This window comes from Urocampus carinirostris, chromosome 10, assembly GCF_059441175.1.
Source record: "Urocampus carinirostris isolate Australia breed hairy pipefish chromosome 10, RoL_Ucar_1.0, whole genome shotgun sequence".
NCBI lineage: Eukaryota > Metazoa > Chordata > Actinopteri > Syngnathiformes > Syngnathidae > Urocampus > Urocampus carinirostris.
Genome location: NC_142358.1, coordinates 8,014,400 through 8,034,581, shown reverse-complemented (window position 1 = coordinate 8,034,581; position 20,182 = coordinate 8,014,400). Strand labels below are relative to the sequence as shown.

At 39.7% G+C, this 20,182-nt stretch overlaps 1 protein-coding gene and 1 pseudogene across 3 annotated transcripts in view; one reads left to right on the top strand and one right to left on the bottom strand.

Annotated features, from left to right (window-relative positions):
- Positions 1–20,182, bottom strand: part of LOC148357607 (muscleblind-like protein 1) — a 144,044-nt gene that overhangs the window by 39,616 nt on the left and 84,246 nt on the right. For all 3 annotated transcript variants that reach the window (XM_088345129.1, XM_088345128.1, XM_088345131.1), the window contains exon 3: positions 5,276–5,446. In XM_088345129.1, coding sequence (XP_088201255.1) covers positions 5,276–5,446 — 171 coding nt within the window. The remainder of the gene's footprint in view (positions 1–5,275; positions 5,447–20,182) is intronic.
- Positions 11,235–11,393, top strand: LOC148357609 (U2 spliceosomal RNA; annotated as a pseudogene).

Genomic DNA, 20,182 nt, shown 5'->3' with positions numbered 1-20,182 from the left:
TTAAGTTACTTATCTATACAACATCATACCATAACACAATTGTAATCCAATAACTTTTGTCTGTGTACATCTTTGTGGATGTATACAATGGTGTCTATTTGTAAACACTCACTGTGGATAAGATCATTTATTATAGATGATACACAGGTGTTCAAATACTTATTCGCAGCTGTATCACACAAATAAATTGTTAAAAAAAACATGCATTGTGATTTTTGGATTTTTCTTTTTAGTTTATTTCTCTCACAGTAGACATGCACCTACGATGAAAATTTCAGACCCCTCCATGATTTCTAAGTGGGAGAAATAGCACAAGAGCAGGGTGTTGAAATACTTATTTTCTACACTGTATATATAAAGTATATCAATAAGTAATTCAAGTTATTGTATAGAAATGTAAGGGCAATACAATTGCTTATTCGATTATAAAAGAAAAGCTATAATGAGTGTGCAAACCACTGGATATAAAAGAACATAACCATTTTAGAATACATATGCTATACATATTTTGGAAAAATATACTAAAGAAGATTATCAAGAGTTGATTTGGGTATAATGTGATGTAGGAGTTACCAGTGATATTATTCTTAAGTTTGAAATAGCATTTCCTTGCTTTTTAATCTTCCCATTTTGGGTAAAAATCGGTGTTCTTGTTTTGATTTTGATTATGTCATCCCTGCAAGGAAAAAAATATAACAGGGGTGAGCACTTAAAAGTTGCAACCTTTTTCCTTCTGGCCTATGTTTAAATATTATTGCACTGTATTGTTGTATTGTACAGCTGTTTGTGTGCAAATCGTAGTTTGATTTTCCTTTGTTTGTTTCCATTGTGATTGATGCATTTTTGTGCTGTACCTTAGTATATTTCATTCATTCATTTCTTCATTAAAATGATCCCAAATAGCCTAATATATTAACATATACTGTATATTTTCTTGCAAGATATAAAGGCAAACTGCAAACTATAGGAAAGTGTGCTGCAATATGAATGAGAAAGACTTTCATCTATTCTATTTTCTCAAAGAGACAGCCGTAATGCTGCAGGTTTTCCCTGCACGTTTTTGACCTGGACCCCGGTCTTGAGAGTTGTCCCTTGAGAACCTGCCACCGGGACACAATGAGTAATAGAGCGTCGGCGGCAGCCAGGGTCTGGCCAGCTACAAAAACTCCTTGCCGCGCTCATTAAATCAAAGAGTGGGGGGATGACATAAAATGTGTAGTATTTCCAGCACTGCTTTCAGGAGTATCTGAAGAATGAAATGTTATCACAAGGTCCATTCGAAAAGTGGATTTGCACCTCCCAAGGTGCACTGATATCAAGACACAGCTCAAGGTTTGTTTGTAGCAGACATGATGTCACTGAAATGAATCTCAGTCATGTGCTGTGATGTCATCCGCTAAATATTTTTTGAACTCCGTGTCTAGAATATCATTTTACTGTGATGTTTTGCTGAGAAAAATGTTTTTCATGTCCACTGATGCTTGTAACACACCACCACCGCAATAATTTACACGACTTTATGAGAAGATGAAAAGATATTTATGAAAATGTTAAATGCTGCAAGCTAACGCTTCAAGGGGACCATTAAAGTGTTCCTTTTATTTTTTTATTTTATAAGTGATGAAATATGAAAAGCATTCCAAGTCAAATGTGTACACCCAATTAAACAAATCTTAAATATCCACTGACCGTGTTTACTGGATGGGTTATTTTCAATCCAATTAGCATTGATATCATTAGCAGGGTTGGGTAGGGTTACTTTAACTTGATTACTTCAATTACTTTTGGATTACTCCAATACCAAATATGCCAATAAAAGACAAAAGAAACTAAATATGAATACAATTACTAAATTTTATGCAGGCTTGGGGAGTAACGGAATACATGGAACGGCAAAAATGATGTTGGCAAGCTGTTTGGATTTATTTTCATTTTGTTTCTGTCGCATTTTATGTTATTTTTGTCGGAGATCAAAGAGATCAAAGCCAGGAAAGAAAGCTTACCACGTGTTGTGAGTCATAATTTTATTCATACTTAGTCTCTTTTGTTTTTTATTAGCATATTTGGTATTGGAGTAATCCAAAAGTAATTGAAAGTAATCAAGTTAAAGTAACCCTACCCAACCCTGATCATTAGTCAGTGAATGAGTTAGCGAATGAAAGACAAAACGAGTGTCTAAGGGAATGAAAACATAAATAAGTTGAGTGTGGGTGTGACTTTGGCGAATGATATAGGAAACAAGTGAGGCTGTTTTCAGCCAATGCCCCATTCTAGAGCAATCAGCGATACCAATACAAATACGATACCATTACTAGGTAAATTTCCCGTCCCAAAAATAAGATAGATAGGTAGATAGATAGATAGATAGATAGATAGATAGATAGATAGATAGATAGATAGATAGATAGATAGATAGATAGATAGATAGATAGATAGATAGATAGATAGATAGATAGATAGATAGATAGATAGATAGATAGATAGATAGATAGATAGATAGATAGATAGATAGATAGATAGATAGATAGATAGATAGATAGATAGATAGATAGATAGATAGATAGATAGATAGATAGATAGATAGATAGATAGATAGATAGATAGATAGATAGATAGATAGATAGATAGATAGATAGATAGATAGATAGATAGATAGATACTTTATTCATCCCTGTAGGGAAATTCACAATGAATTATATTTGGGAAAGAAATACCTTTTGATTTATCATACGTTTTCCTTAAAAGGACAGTGTCTAATAATTCACCACTAGGTGTCGTTGTAACTTGGAATCAAGCTGAAGAATGTTCCTTCAAAGCCCGAAAGATACAATTTTGCAAAACGTGTCGCATTTTTGTGTGTTAGCGGGATACATTTCGGGCATCGACAAGACACAAAAAGTAGTTATAAAAGATCGAGCAAGGTAGAAACACCCGCAGCGGCTGAAAATATAGGTGGAGTTGGTCAGAGCTGGTGTAATTGGTCTAACTTTAGTGGGTAGCGGAATAAGCTACTAAAAAGGCCAGTAAACGATTGCTATAACAAAGCAGATTTTGTCAAGCGTCGGCACCTTGAATCATGGAATTTGTCAACATGAATGGCTAGAGAAGAAAACAGATGGAATAAAGATGCCTGAGACATGACCAGATGTGAAGTAAGTTGCTAAAAGCACAACCAGTACAAGCTTCCTTTACAAAATGGTCAGTCAGGCTTATGAAGTATTAAGATGACAAGAAAGCTTCTTCAAGTTCAGTAAAATAATCATAAATCTCGAAACCAACGACTCTTGTTTCAGGGTAGTACATATGTTTTTGTCTATTTTAAACCACTAGGGGTCACTATGACACACACCGTGGCTTTAATATTGCATTTATTCAAAAGCAGTTTGCCATTCCTGTCATTTTAGTTTCCAGATTGTTTGATGACCTGTAAAAGGCCGCCAGTCCTGGTATCTGATACCATCATAACACCTTTAAAAAGGCAGGTATCGGCAACAACACAATATCTGAAAGAATGTAGTAAAGTAAAATTTGACAGCGTAACTAAACGAGTTGTCGTTACAACACAGTTTTCTTTGGTGCCGGTAGTTTTTTTTTGTATTCTTGCTTTCTTCTAGTATGAGTTTTCTCACTTTTATAGCTTTTATTGCATCTCACATTATGTTTGCAAGCAAAATATGAATTTATTAAACACGTTTGCCTGCTGCTTCTTTTAATAAACACTCAAAATCCGGATCTTAATATCGTAGATTTTAATTGGCAAAATGAAAGGGGCAAATAAATACTTTACGACCTTTCTTTTATTGGTCACCTGCCGAATATGTTGCAGGGCTTAATCATGTGACATAATTTATTGCAAATCTTTTTTGCAATGGCTGTCAGTCCTCGAGACAGGACGCCGGTTTGAGAAACCAAATCCTCGTTTTATACACAAGGAAGGTGTATTTGCTTGACTTTGTAACGCCGTGTTATCCCATCGCCTTCGTTTGACTCGCCCGTCTGACGTTTATCTTGCTTTCTTTGTCCTTCTCTGTCTTGCTTGTCCTCTCATTTCACTCTCCGTGACATGAACAGAAAAGGAAAGCTTGGAGTCCTTGCGGAAATCTATTGCCTCCCTAAACTCTTTGATGGTTAACTCTGTTCCCCACCAAAGGGGTTTTCCCCTTGATGCAGGCGATAAGCTACTGGATCGGCAGATATGCGTGTGTGTGAGTTTGCGTGCACGAATGATATTCCCTCGTTTTTTCCACCCATATTAAGTGAATTTCCGCAATAAGGAATTGTATACATTTATGAATAAATACTTGACTGTAGTAATTATCGATGTAAAACACTGAATTGTTTTCACTATGTTCCTGCTTGGAGCTTTTACTCGCAAAATGCTTGTCTTCTAATGTTTCCAAGAACCAAGAAGTGGTGCTCTCGAATTATTTAAGAATAAAGTCAGTGAGACAGTGCCGCAATTTCTTTGACTATTAGTCACCCTCACTGTAGGGAAGAATGTGTTACAAAGGATCTCAACCCTGTATACCCGCAACTAAGCAAAATTTTTAACCATAAAATGAAATACTGAATGTCAGCTTATATGCGCATATTTGGTTGTGTCACCAGTAGCAAATGATAAGCAGCCCGTGAAAAGGGGTTGTGGCTTTTACAACAAACTAACTGAATTAATGGGGCGAACGTAAGCACATAATCTACGGTAAAAGTGTGCTGATTTTTGGTCTTTATAATTAGTAAAACTATTTTTGCATAATACCACGCCTGTAGAAAAAAAAGAAAACATCTTGGACAGTACCCTTAAATGGAGATATTTGAGGGGTCTGAAGCCCAGAGACAAATGGGATATGGAATGGTCTTGGCTAAGTGTTCGTTTGCAAGCTCTCAAGATTGCACAACACAAAAAATATGAAAGCTTCGCTTTCCAAGGTCGATGTACACTTTTTATTCTATTTACCTTTTTTAGGTTGCTATTTTAAGCATTTTAAAGGGTATAAAAGTTAGTTTTCTAATAGATAGTAACTTTCAAAGTAAAAATCTAGGGGGTAACTGAAGTACTTTTTAAACTAAGTAACTAGTAATTGTAACTAATTACTTTCAGTAACGTGCCCAACACTGGTAACCTTGAGGCAATGGAGGGAATTTTATATGTCAACGTTGGACGGGATAGATATGTAGGCGTGTCTGTGGTGGACAAGGCTGTCTACAGCCAAATAAGAAAGGACAAGGACGTTCACGAGGACATGCATAATGTAATCATCCTTGTTTTTAGGCTTACCACATGTTGCAATGGTGCTCCAGGCATCATAGCGTTAGCAATTTGCATCTGCTGTGCTAGCATGGCCATGTTTTTCTGCTGGATGAGGTTGTTCCTCCCGTTGATTTCCAGTTGGGTCTTCAGGTGAGGAGGCGGGTGAAGGTACTTGCAGTTCTCCCGGGAACAACGGCCCTGTCGGTCAACACAATTGGTGAGAAGATGTGAAAAAAATTGTAGCGTGGTGTCAAGATACACTTCTTTTTTTATGTTTGAAAAAAAAAGCCTCTTTGTGACCCAGGCACTGTGTTTGATGTTTCTCTCTAATCTGTTGAGGGCCTGGATATGACATAGTTACACCAAAAGCAGATAACACAAAGTGGTGTCGATCTGTCCGGTGGACTGTATCGCGCTAAGCTGGAAATTATGTACCGGAAAAGTCTCTCAAGCATTTACTGTTGGGAGGGAGTCGCAAAAAAAGTCTGTATGCAGAAAACGAAAAGGTGAATAAATAAATATTACTTGAATTTAATTGTCCTCATCGTCATTGATATTCACATTGTGAAACAGTAAAAACAACGTAGATCGGGTGGAAATATTTGTCGGCATGGAGAGGGATTTGCGCTACCAGGCTGTACTTGCCCAAGACACACCACAGGAAATGGTGCCCCATTTTTGTGAGTTCGTTTAGGGTGGTGATGGCCCTTGGGAAGAAGCTGTCTCTGAGCCTGTTTGTCCTAGTTCCGGGGGACCTGTAGTGTCTGCTAGAGGGCAACAGGTCAAAGAGGAGGTTTCCTATAATGTTAATAGCCCTGCTATGGTATCGCAAGCTGTCAATGGCCTCTACACTAGGCAGGGAGCAGCCGGTGATCTTTTGGGCTGTGTTGATTACTCACTGTATGTTTTTGCTGTACACTGCTGTGCTCCAACATACCACACAGTGATGCCGTATTCCAAAATACTTTCTAACCCTAACCTTATATGAACTGAACTAAACAAATTAAAAATAATAATAATAATAATATAACAAAAATAATAAGAATGAAGGAGGACATCAAAACTTAATTAGAAATTAAAATAAATATAAAAAGGAAATAAAGGAATATAAATTTTCTTAAAGAAAATACAATTCCAAATAATGTCAATAGATAAATCAATAAACAGTTAAGAATACATAAATAAATGCATTGAAATTAATCTGAATAATCATTACATAAAAACCTAATTTTAAGTGTAAATTAATTAAAAATAAACCAATAAAAATGCAACACATCAAAACTTGGAATGAATAAAAATGACCAAATAATTAAACTATCAAAATTTATGAATAATATAATATAATATAGGCAGCACAGCGACGCAGTGGTTAGCACGTGTGCGGCACAGTTCTGAGGTCATGAGATGGAACCCCCTGTGTGGCGTTTGCATGTTCTCCCCGTGCTTACGGGGTTTCCTCCGGGCGCTCCGGTGTCCTCCCACATTCCAAAAACATGCATGTTAGGTTATTTGGCCGGTCCAAATTGTCCCTAGGTATGAATGAGCGAGCGAGTTGTCTGTCTCTGTGTGCCCTGCGATTGGCTGGCAACCAGTTCAGGGTGTCCCCTGCCCACTGCCCGAAGATAGCTGGGATGGGCTCCAGCCCCCCGCGACCCTACTGAGGATAAGCGGTGCAGATAATGGATAGATGGATAATATAATATAAAACAATACAATACAATACAAAACAACACAATACAATACAATACAATACAATACAATACAATATAATATAATATAATATAATATAATAAAATATAATATAATATAATATAATACAGGCAGCACGGCGACGCAGTGGTTAGCACGTGTGCGGCACAGTTCTGAGGTCATGAGATGGAACCCCCTGTGTGGAGTTTGTATGTTCTCCCCGTCCTTACATGGGTTTCCTCCGGGCGCTCCGGTCTCCTCCCACATTCCAAAAACATGCATGTTAGGTTATTTGGCCGGTCCAAATTGTCCCTAGGTGTGAATGAGCGAGCGAGTTGTCTGTCTCTGTGTGCCCTGCGATTGGCTGGCAACCAGTTCAGGGTCTCCCCTGCCCACTGCCCGAAGATAGCTGGGATGGGCTCCAGCCCCCCGCGACCCTACTGAGGATAAGCGGTGCAGATAATGGATGGATGGATAATATAATATAAAACAATACAATACAATACAATACAATACAATACAATACAATACAATACAGTTAGTTAGTTAGTTATTGCTCCAGCGAAGGTCGGGGGGTCCCGTCCCTGTGCGTTGAGCCGACCAGATGAACCAGGTTTTTCCAATGCTGGCGGTCTTGTGCCAGCTGTTCTGCATCCTCTACGGCAACTCTGTGTTGTTGGAGGTCGCCCGCAACGACGTCGAGCCATCGAGTGCGGGGTTTCCCTCGTGGTCGTCTCCAGCCTGCGGCCTTTGGGTCAAACTGGAGAATGGCTCGTGTCGGATGGTCTGGTGGTAGACGAAGGACATGGCCAAACCAGCGGGTGCGGCGTTGTGCGACCAAGGAAGATGCTTGGGGCTGGCACGTGCGGGCTCTGAGCTCTTTATTGGAGACTCGCTGGGGCCACCTGATGTTCTCGATGGTTCTGAGAGCTCTGCTATCAAAACCATCGATTCTTGTGGCCAGGGTGTCGTTCAGGGGCCATGTTTCTGAGCCATAAAGCAGGATAGGGAGCACGGCGAGGTTGTAAATGCGGAGCTTCGTCTTGCGTGCGATGGTCTGGTGCCGCCAGAGTGGTTTCCAGAGAGACTGCAGAGCAGATGCTGCCAGGGCTCTTCTGCGGAGAATCTCTGGTTTTAGGTCCCCATTGTCTGTCACCATGGACCCCAGATATACAAAGCTCTTGACAGGCTCTACGATGTCGCTACCAATTTGGATGGGAGGTGGATCTGGTCCATCACCGACATACATGAACTTGGTTTTCGACCAACTCACTTGCAGGCCAAGCCGCGCTGCCTCTTCGCTGTAAATGCCCAGAGCGTCTCTCAGCTGGCTGTAGGAAGTGCTGAGAATGATGGTGTCGTCAGCATACTCCAGGTCAGTCAGGTGGTAGTTGCCGAAAGACACTCCGGGGATGCGCTCACTAACCCTGAACATCAGATGGTCGATGATGCAATTAAAAAGGTCGGGAGCAGCCACGCAGCCTTGGCGAACGCCGCTGGAGATAGCAAACCAGTCGGAGTCAATGCCGTTGATACGGACACAGCTCTCTGCGTTGCTGTAGAGCAGCTTGAACAGGGCTATGATCTTGGGTGGTGCTCTGAGAGCTTGGAGGATGTTCCACAGTGAAGAGTGGCAGACGGTGTCAAAGGCGGCCTTCAGATCAATGAATCCGATATATAGATGGCGATCTTTACGGAATTCACGGGTCTTTTCTATCAGCAAACGGACGGCAGAGATGTGGTCCGTTGTGGAGCGGTTGGGCATAAAGCCAGCCTGCTGGGGACGGCGGCAGCTTCTGATTGCTGGAAGGGCACGGCTGAGCAAGATCCTGGTAAAGACCTTGCCCGGGATGGAGAGTAAGGTTATGCCTCTGTGGTTTCCACAGACAAGCCTGTCGCCCTTGCATTTCCAGAAGGGCAAGATGACTCCTCTGGTCCAGTCGGTGGGCAGCTGCTCCGATTCCCACACCTGGTTGAATAGGCGGGTTAGCCACTCCACCATGCCATCACCGCCGGCCTTGAGCATCTCGCCGGTAATGGCACAGATGCCGGGGGCTTTCTTGGTGTTCAGCTTCTTCAGAGCAGCTCTCACTTCCTCGGGTGTTACAGGGTCTGTGCAGCAGGTGTCGTTAGGAGGTTCTGTGCTCGCAGCCCCTAGGAGGGTGGGATCAGCCGGGATGGTGCTGTGCTGCAAGAGGAGGCTAAAGTGCTCCTTCCAGCGCTCGAGGAAGTTGGCTTCTGTCATGATGAGGTTGCCGTCTGAGTCCTTTACCAGGGCTGTCTTTATGTGTGGGCCGCTACGGGCTTGGCGTAGTAGACTGAATACGCGGCTCATGTTGTTGTTGTTGGCCGCGGACTCAAGCTGTTGGGCTTCTGCCTGCCAAAACCTCTCCCTATCTTCAGCAATGGCCACATTGCGCAGGCGATTCAGTCTCCGATACTCTGTGAGGTCGCCTCGGAGTCGGGCCTCACGCCGCTGGTCTATGATGTTTAGTGTCCTCTCTGATATCCAGGGCTTTCTCGGGGAGGATCGCGGGCGTCCGAGGACATTGTGAGCAGCCTGGAGGACACTTTCCTTGAAGGCCGCCCAGTCTGTCAGCTTGTCAGGAGCCAGGGTATTAAGAGAGCGGCGGATGGAGCAACTGAAGTCTCTGGCGATGTTGGGGTCGCTGAGTCGGGAGGAGTCGGGGCGAGGCAGAGTCTTGTGCTGGTTGGCTCGGAGCTTTAGCTTGAGCTGGGCCACCAGCAGACGATGGTCTGTGTTGCCAAGCTGTGCTCCTCTGAACACCCGGCAGTTGGTTACAAACGACTTCCAGCGTCGTGATATCAGGATGTGGTCCAATGCCTTCCTGGTTCTGCCATCTGGGCTGTACCACGTCCAGTGATGGATGCATTTCCGGGGAAACCAGGTGTCAGCAACACAAAGGTTGTTTTGGTGGCAGAGGAGGAGGAGGCGGTTGCCATTGTCGTTTGTTGTGCTGTCAACGAAGGTGGTGCCGACAGGTGAGCCGGGGGACCGATCATTGCTGGATAGAGTGGCGTTGGCATCAGTGAGGATGATGGTGACGTCGTGTGGTGGGGCTTGGTTGACAGCCTGGTGGAGTTGGTCAAAGAACGCGTCCTTCGCATCCTCATCAGCGACATCGGTGGGGGCGTAGGCGACGATCACTGTCATCTTGCCGTGATGGTGGAGGAATCGAGCAGACAGTAGTCTGTCGCTTATTGGTGTCCAGCTGATGAGGGACCTCCGGAGGGCTTTTGGAATGGCAAGAGCCACACCGTAAAGGCCGGTCCGACTCTCGGGGCCACTCCAGATGTAGCAATGGTTGCCAGCTGTTGTTTCACCATTGCCTTGCCATCGTACTTCACAGAGCCCTGCCATGGTGATGTTATAGCGACAGAGCTCTCGGGACAGCAGGGTGGCAGCTCCGGGGCGAAGGAGTGTCTGGACATTCCAGGTGGCGACACGGGTCTTATGACGAAGATCGATCCGTACTCGTTGGTCGGGGGCAGGCTGGGGTCCGTTACCGTGTTGGTCAGTCCGGCTTTTTTCTCTGGTCAGTTTCGTAACAAAGTGTGTTTCTCCTGGGTGAGTTGTTAGCCCTCCGCAGGATAGTCGGTTGGTGGGGCTGCCACCTCACAGCGTACCGACACGCTGGGGTCTTTGTTTGTCTGGAACCTACCCCGGAGACCGGCCCGCCATGGGTGACCCTACCAGGAGCAAGCTCCCGACGGTATCGCTCTCCAGGGTCACTGGAACACGCAAGCCCCCTCGCCGCATCAAGGCCAGACCCATCCGAGGGGGAATACAATACAACACAATATAATATAGTATAATATAATATAATATAATATTATATAATATAATATAATATAATATAATACAGGCAGCACGGCGACGCAGTGGTTAGCACGTGTGCGGCACAGTTCTGAGGTCATGAGATGGAACCCCCTGTGTGGAGTTTGCATGTTCTCCCCGTCCTTACATGGGTTTCCTCCGGGCGCTCCGGTCTCCGCCCACATTCCAAAAACATGCATGTTAGGTTATTTTGCCGGTCCAAATTGTCCCTAGGTGTGAATGAGCGAGCGAGTTGTCTGTCTCTGTGTGCCCTGCGATTGGCTGGCAACCAGTTCACGGTGTCCCCTGCCCACTGCTTGATAGCTGGGATGGGCTTCAGCACCCCGCGACCCTACTGAGGATAAGCGGTGCAGATAATGGATGGATGGATGGATGGATAATATAATATAATATAATATAATAAAAAAAAGCCATACTGTATTTGCGAAAGCCAGGACCTTAACTTGGCCTTTTGTGGCTTTGATGCTATGTCAGTCCTTAGCTTGGCCTTTGCCATGATCTTTGATTTTTACAATCCGGAGATGGAATAAGAGCTTGCTCTGTCCACTCCACGCATCGGCCCGGTATTGCAGTACCTCCGGGAACGGTGCATTCGCAATAATCGCAGCAAGGCTTTAGGGCTAGGACCTTAGCTTGGCCTTTTGGCTGAGAGTAAGTGTCCCGGCTCCTAGGCTTTGTAGCGTATTATGAACTGACCGATAACGGATAATGGATAATGAATAACGAAGATAGAACAATAACCCTTAAAAACCCCATAATAGAATAGAATAGAATAGAATAGAATATACATTTATTATCCCTTTTTTTTCAGTAATAAGGGGGTGAGAGGTTTTCTTCTTCCCAGGGGGGCATGACAGAAAATAATTGAGAAGCATTGACATGAATGAATACATGTAAACAATTAAAAAAAATGTTCAAATTAATATAAATAATAACTATCTAGTAAGATAAAGATCAATTCAAAAAAATAATTCAACTATATGAATAAATTAAAAGTCTTTAAATCCCAAACCATTAAAAGATAGATTTTGTTGGGGGGAAATAACAACAACAATATCACACTTTAAGCAATATATTATAAATTGACTTGTAAAATCCAACTTTTTTTTTAAAAAACATATATCGTTGCCTGAACTTGATTTTTTAATAAATAAAAAACATTAAAAAAAAACAAATGAAAAATAAAACAGTCATCTGTGAGTCTCAGCTGTTGCTTTAATGGCAAACGGCTGCAAGTCAGGCAGTACGAGTCGATGACGGATACTTAACAAGGCCTGCTGAATCATTATCGACCTCCTGATTGAAACGGGTGTCAATATTTGCAGTGTAAGAGGATGCAATCACGAGGGATGAGGCGAGCAGTTATTCCCGTCTGTGTTACGGAGCAATTTGTGACGGGGCCCCTCCACGCCGAGGGCCATTACGTCCGACCCTGAGGGCTGGAATGTGGGGGGGCATCCAATGCAATTTGCGCCCTCATAATACCGAGTGAACTCCCGATGAGATGTGGTATCTTACTGCCGCCCTTCCTTGCAGCATGTGGCGCGGAATATAGATAACGACCTCGTCGTCAGCCTTATAAAGTCTGCCTAGCAACAGTTAGAGAAGAAGCTTCTCATTGGCTCTGGGCGACACGCTTTGCTGGCTTTATGCAGTTATTGATCACGGCTAATTGGTTAATGTCTCTTGATTTTCAGGAGTCGTTAGCTCCAATTGGCGGCTTCATGATAACATGTGAAATACCGGTTTAGGCGGCACCATCTGTTATTACTACTTTGGAGTAAATATGGATGAAAAAGGCATTATATCTCCAAGGTTACTTGGAAATTTTCCGGGTACGGTATATATTGATTTTTATAAACAAATAAACTACTACTAATAAAAACAGGTTTTTGGGTGCCAGCATTTTCCCCATTGCCCCTTTGTGAGTCTATTACAAAAATGCTACTACAAAAAGACTACAAAAAAATTCAACATTACTACAAAACTAAATATCAAATTTAGTGCTTATAAACAGGTCCTTAATCTATTTTTGTTACATAATGAAAACCAAAAAATAAATACTACAATTATGACTACAATAATACTAATAATAATACAATACAAAAATACTACTTCAAACCTACAAGAAATAACTAGAGTAATACGACAAAAATACTACAACAATTATAAAACAAAATACTACAGAAATACTACAAAAATATTACTACTTATATACTACAAAAATACGACTACAATATTATTACAGAGAAAAACTACAAAAGTACAACTACAGAATAATTACAAAAATAAAGTTTAGATAATACTACAGAATTACTACAAAAATACTACAAAAAATGCTACAAAATTACAAATATGAATTACTACAAAAATACTGCTGTATAAATACTACAAAAATAGAACTTAATTATGCTACAAAAATACCACAGAAATGCTACAAAAATACTACTACGGAAATACTATAAAAATAAAATTAGAATTTTACTACAGCAAATACTACCAAATAATTACTACAAAATATTACGACAGAAATACAACAAAAATAATACCACAGAAATACTAAAGAAATGCTAATATTACTAATACTACTACTACTTATAAATAATATTACGTGCTAATACTACAAGCAGAATGACACAAATACTCAATTAAATTAATTATGTTTGTATGTTAAGTCATTAATTTCATTTAATTTAATTCATCAACCTTCCTTTTAGTCATCATCTTTCCAATTTCCTCTTTCTTCCACTCAGTCCCTTTACTTCCACATCCTCTCACACTACATCCTCTCCCATTTTTTTAAATTTCCTTTATTTTGTGTGTGTTTGTCTTGCTGTTGGTCACCCCTCTCGAGGGATATGACCAGGGTAGATAGATAGATTATTTAATTCATGCTGAGATGAAATTAATTATTAGTTCACAATATTATTTTTTTTAAAAGCTGAAAAGCCATGAGTCAAACTAGTACCCAAATTATCAAAAGAATAAATCTGAATTATTATTATTTCCTTTCCCTTCTTTTTTTATGGTGGTGTGAGTGAGTGGAGGCAGAGGGGAGCAGGAGAATGAGGATTTAAATTGAAAGTCTTTTACGAAATTGTGATGCCCTTACAAGATTTCATTGCTTTAATTACTTTTTTAATAATGCTCATTGATTGATTGCGGCCAAATTCATTAGTTAGTATGTGTGCCTTCTATGTATTTTTTGATAATTGCAGGCTGCTTTTACATGGTCATGTTATTGCTTCTCTCTTTTGCATCACTCAAAGTATTAGGACCACAGAAATTACATACTATGTGAACAATAAAGTATTGTATAGATGACCCGTGAAGTCTTTACAAAGCACACAAGATTATGAACTGAATGAAGAAAAAATCCATTGTAGGAGGCAATAGCATAACGGCATTATCAACCAATAGCATTTAACCAGTATTCAAAATGATATTGACCAATAGCAGACAAGGCATCTTAGGGATGTAACTTGTCATACGCATAAGTACAGCAAATTTGTAATTTTTACAAAAATCTGGTCCCGCAAAATAATATCGTATAAGGCGAAAAATGCCGTAAAGAAGGGCCAAAAAAATAATTTTATCTCGCACTCTAAAGTGAAAACATTGCATGGCTGTATACCGGGGGTCTATCTACTCTTTGTATCAAAATAATTTTTGGGGCAGAACTAATCATATGTTTGAACAACAATGATGTGTAGCTCAACACTATTGTCAAAAAATCACCAAATAACCAACAACTGATGTATTTTCTCGAAAGAAATAATAAAAATTGAGCATGACTGAAAGAAGTTGTGCAGCTGCCCAAATCTCCTTGAAGAGCGATAGCACTGTCACGATATTATCTGTGTGATGTATTTCTATTAGCGCCGAGGTGGAATCGATATTAGCATGCTTGTCGGCTCACTTCTTTTTATCTTCTCTGTTTTTTTTCTCAAAAGGTCACTCAACCAATTTTTTTTTTATCAGCTCCCGTTTTTGATTGTTGTAATAAACGTCGTTTTTAAATGGCGCCTGTGTCGGTCAATGGTTTTTGTGTTCATTCTGCACTCGACTGAACCGCTACGCTAATGAGTGGAGAACATGCTCGTCTCAACTGCTGTTGAAAACATTTATTTCAGGTATTGACGTTTTGAAGCTAAACTAGCGTGAGTTGTGTCGTTAGCATTGTTGTATTTAGCATTGGGCTACTAATAGGTAATAACGTTTTTTTCTGTGTTTTTTTAAGTAATGATCTATTGATCTATTCTATTTTTTTATACGAAATCTTAAACAGCTTCATTAAACAAAACAAAAATACAGTTCCTTGTACTACCTCACGAGCATATATTAAGTATATAAAAAACATAATAATAGTGATCTGCCTCCACCTACTGATAAACATGATTGTCACAGTTACTCGTCTGATTCAGACCAAACCTATACACTTTTGATGAACCATAAAGCTTATACAGTAATCCCTCGTTTTCCACAGGGGTTGCATTCCAAAAACGTCAAAACCAGCAAAGCAAAAACATTTATTTATTTATTAGTTTATTTATTCATTCAGTTATTCATTATTTATGTACTGGACTGTCTCAGAAAATTAGAATATTGTGATAAAGTTCTTTATTTTCTGTAATGCAATCAAAAAAACAAAAATGTCATACATTCTGGATTCATTACACATCAACTGAACTATTTCAAGCCTTTTATTATTTTAATATTACTGAATTTGGCCTACAGCTTAAGAAAACTCAAAAATCCTATCTCAAAATATTAGAATACTTCCTCAGACCAAGTAAAAAAATAATTTTATAACAGCAAAACTAAATCAAACATTTGAAAATGTCCATTGATGCACTCAGTACTTGGTTGGGAATCCTTTTGCACGGATTAATGCATCAAGCCGGCGTGGCATGGAGGCAATCAGCCTGTGGCATTGCTGAGGTGTTATTGATGCCCAGGATGCTTCGATAGCGGCCTTCAGCTCATTTGCATTTGCAGGTCTGGTGTCTTTCATCTTCTTCTTAACTATACCCCACAAATTCTCGATGGGGTTCAGGTCAGGGGAATTAGCAGGCCAATCAAGGACAGTGATGCCCTGGTCAGTGCACCAGTTACTGGTGGTTTTGGCACTGTGGGCAGGTGCCAGATCATGCTGGAAAATGAAATCCTCATCTCCATAGAGCTTTTCAGCAGATGGAAGCATGTAGTGCTCTAAAATCTCTTGGTACACAGTTGCATTTACTCTGGACTTGATAAAACACAGTGGACCAACACCAGCAGCTGACATGGCTCCCCAAACCATTGCTGACTGTGGGAACTTCACACTGGATTTCAAGCAACTTGGATTTTGCTCCTCTCCAGCCTTTCTCCAGACTCTGGCGCCTTGACTTCCAAATGAAATGCAAAACTTGCTTTCGTCTGAAAAGAGGACTTTGGACCACTCTGCAACTGTCCAGTGCTTTTTCTCCATAGCCCAAGTCAGACGCTTCTTCCGTTGTCTTGAGTTCAGAAGTGGCTTGACCATGGGAATACGGCTATTGTAGCCCATTTCCCGGACACGTCTGTGAACTGTGGCTTTTGATACCTGGACTCCAGCTTCAGCCCACTGTCTTTGAAGCTCCCCCAAATTCTGGAAGCGGCTCTTCTTCACAATTTTGTTAAGGCTGCGGTCATCTCTCTTGGTTGTGCAGCGTTTCCGGCCACATTTTTCCCTTCCAACAGACTTTTTGTGGATATGCTTTGAAACTGCACTCTGTGAACAGCCTGCTCTTTGAGAAATTTCTTTTTGTGTCTTACCCTCCTGATGGAGGGTATCAATTATGGTCCTCTGGACAGAAGACAGATCAGCAGTCTTCCCCATACTTATGATTTAGTTTACTGAACCAAGCTGAGTGTTTTTAAGGCTCAGGAAACCCTCGCAAGGTGTTTTGAGTTAATTAGATGATTCAGGTGATTAGTTGAATAGCCTACTTGTATACTTTTTCATGATATTCTAATATTTTGAGATAGGATTTTTGAGTTTTCTTAAGCTGTAGGCCAAATTCAGCAATATTAAAATAACAAAAGGCTTGAAATAGTTCAGTTGATGTGTAATGAATCCAGAATGTATGACATTTTTGTTTTTTTAATTGCATTACAGAAAATAAAGAACTTTATCACAATATTCTAATTTTCTGAGACAGTCCAGTATATATTTATCAAGAACAAACCCAATTTACAGGCTCAAGTATTAACTTCTGTGCTGTCAAATTATAATTTTAAACATAATCAGTAATACTTACAACTACATGTATTAAGGACACAATCCACTTTAAATGATACTTTGCCGCCATCATGTGGACATTACGGAAAACTCCAGTTTTGTCCAACAGAAACCATATCATTTCAATTCATTCTTTTTTCAATAAGGGCTAGGGTGCCACTTATGTTGCTCCAGATCAAGTTTAGCTGGTCAGCAGTCCAACTTTGTTGGCAATATAAAGCATCTTGGTCTGTTCAACCAATTAGAATGCAGAACACAATGCACGATGAAAATGTACGTAGAAAAAGCACAATACAGCAGGGATTACTGTGACCAGTTTTTTGCTGGCTGGCTAACAGAAGTAAAATCAACTAAGCTTGACGGTCATCGTTTTCTTTTTACAGGAATTAAAATGCAGGTCAAATTCTGGGATCTGATGACAACTTGTTATTTTTCATAACATATGGGTCTGTATTGTTATTTACCCTCATATTCAGTCTTCGATTCCACACTAACCTCATACAAATATGTGGGTCAATTGGTTGTTGCGTTTTCACTTGTAATCCAACATGGCGACTTAAAAAGTTTCCCTTTTACATCAGCATTTGTACATGTATCATCATGTATTATACTGCTATGTACAACTTAGATAATGCCAGTTGAAAAAGCCGAGTGATATATTTTTTCTTGGCCAAGGCATGTGTCCCATTCAGTGTAGGATCACTTGTATACTTTTGTAATAAACAAATCAAAGTTGACTTGATCAAGGAGCTTACCCATGATTGAACTCAAATTTTTTATTGAGCAAAATTAAAATTCAGAAGTGGAGTGAGCTAAAATGATCAATTGATAACGTATATAATAAATTGTAACCTTTAATAATTGATTAATCAATTCCAACCCATCATATCTGATCAATTTTAGCTTTAGTAGACATTCAAAATAAAGAGAAGACATCAATGATTTTGAACTTTCAAGTAGGACAGGGAGAGAAAACTTCAGATAAAGAACCCCTTCAAGAAGGCCACCCCTCAGCCCCATCTTTTTATTACATATTCTAGTATACATAAGCTGATCTGCTCTAGAAAGTGTGGAAATCAAAGAACAGCAACATGATTGCTTGACAATGATGTTAAGAGTGCAGAATAGTCAAAACAATGAACAGTGGTTCATTATAATAGTCAAAATAATAAAGTGGCCTCCAAAGAATTTACTTCTCAGGTGTCCAATATCAAAAACCGAAATAACGTATCAATACTAACTACAAACGTTGCGATTATGTCACAGCAAGTATGCGGTAATATTAGCAACAAGACTCTTCTGCAATGTAAAGATCCATCTTCTTGAGTACACAAATTACCTGAGGTGCTTGAATGCAACGCTGAGGCCATCCTCAACAAGTATTACCAGTCATGATCGAATCGTAATTTTGATTTACATTTCATTACTTGCATTCGCATAACTGCGGTATCGCCCTATCACGTTGGGCTGGTTATAACCTTGAGCTTAATGCAAATCCCATCATTTTATTTTCAAAGGGACTCGAGTATCTTCACGAAGAGCATCGAGTAAGTAAGAATTTGACTTTTACTTTTCTTACTGCTGATTTCTGCGACTGCGGAATCCCCCGTGAAAGAATTCCGCTCAGACTCGAGAAGAAAGAAGTCAGTGGTGTCTTATTAATATTAATCAAAGACGTCTGCCAGTTCAATGCATCCTCGGAGGCAATTCTCTTTCCCGCGATCACACATCGATTCTTGTTTATCCGAGCGACAACAATGGCGCATTTATACTAAAGCTCACGTAATCGTACGGAATATTTGGTTGAGTTTTTGCTCTTTGAGCAGAACTTTTATCAGGAACGTTACAAAAAAAATGTCTATCATTTGCATACCCTAAAGGTGGGGTGAATAGTTTGAGGTGTCTTTAAGTAGTTTAAAATTATATATTTTCTCTGTTAAGTATGTTAACAATGCCCAGCTGAGTTCAAAGAGCCCTTAGGTTTTTTTCCCCACCGCGCCTATCTGCTTTTATTGTACTTTTTTCATCATTGTTCCGGCCAAGAATCGCATTAAGCTGGAGAAAAGGAGACATGAGGGATCTGGGGGAGAGGAAAGTGATTTTCCTCGCATGCTTGTGTCTTTTATTCTAGGATGAAAATTGTGAAAGTAAAAAAAAAAATGACTGTTTCAAATACAGATAAAGTGCCAACCCAAACCCCCAAAAAGATGATAAAGGAAGAGTTTGTTTGAGCAAGTCTAAGAATTTCAAATGCTTGCACATGCAACAAAATGTGCTTGAAAGCGGCTGCAGTGATGATTTCAACCAGAAGATGGTGGCGGCAAGTAGAATATTTTGAAGTTATGGACACCATTTTAAGTATGATTTTCTTTTTATTCCACAATAGTGTTTTCTCATTTTTGCAGTTAAACAATCTCTTACGTCAGATCATTTTAAGTACTGTTTTTCGAATTTACAAGAAAAATGTTATAATTAAAAAAAATACTTTTCCCATTTTACTACAAAACCCCAACATTACGTAATTAGGTAAATCATACATTATAGTATACAATAAAACGCTAAAATTACCCGCCAAAACAAGATTTTACTAAATAATGTATACAATTAATAAAATATCAAATTTGACAACATTAAAAATAATTGATACTATTTAAATTAATAGTAGAACTAAATAATTATATTCTATTAAACAATAAGATTAAAACAAAATCAGTATTTTTGGGGGATTCATTTTTTTTCTTGGAAAGATAATACTTGAAAAAATACCCCAAATATTTTTCTATTTTACAATATATTTTTTTTAAATAAAAATCATCTGCCAAAAGAACAAGCTTTTTTGGGAAAACCTATTTTTAATACCAATAGAATAAACATGACTTAACTAAGATTTAATATAAAAATAAGGTATATTTTAGGGATAACAATCATTAAAATGGGCAAAAAAGAATTGTAGCAGTTCCTATTTTCCTCTGAAAAATTATACATAAAAAAGCAAATACCTAAGCTGATTGTTTTTCTGATTTTACTAAAAAAAATATCTACTGCATTCAGTAGTTAGGGAAATACAATTTCATAATAGATAATACTAAACTTACCTGTAGAAACAAGACTTCTTGCAGTACTA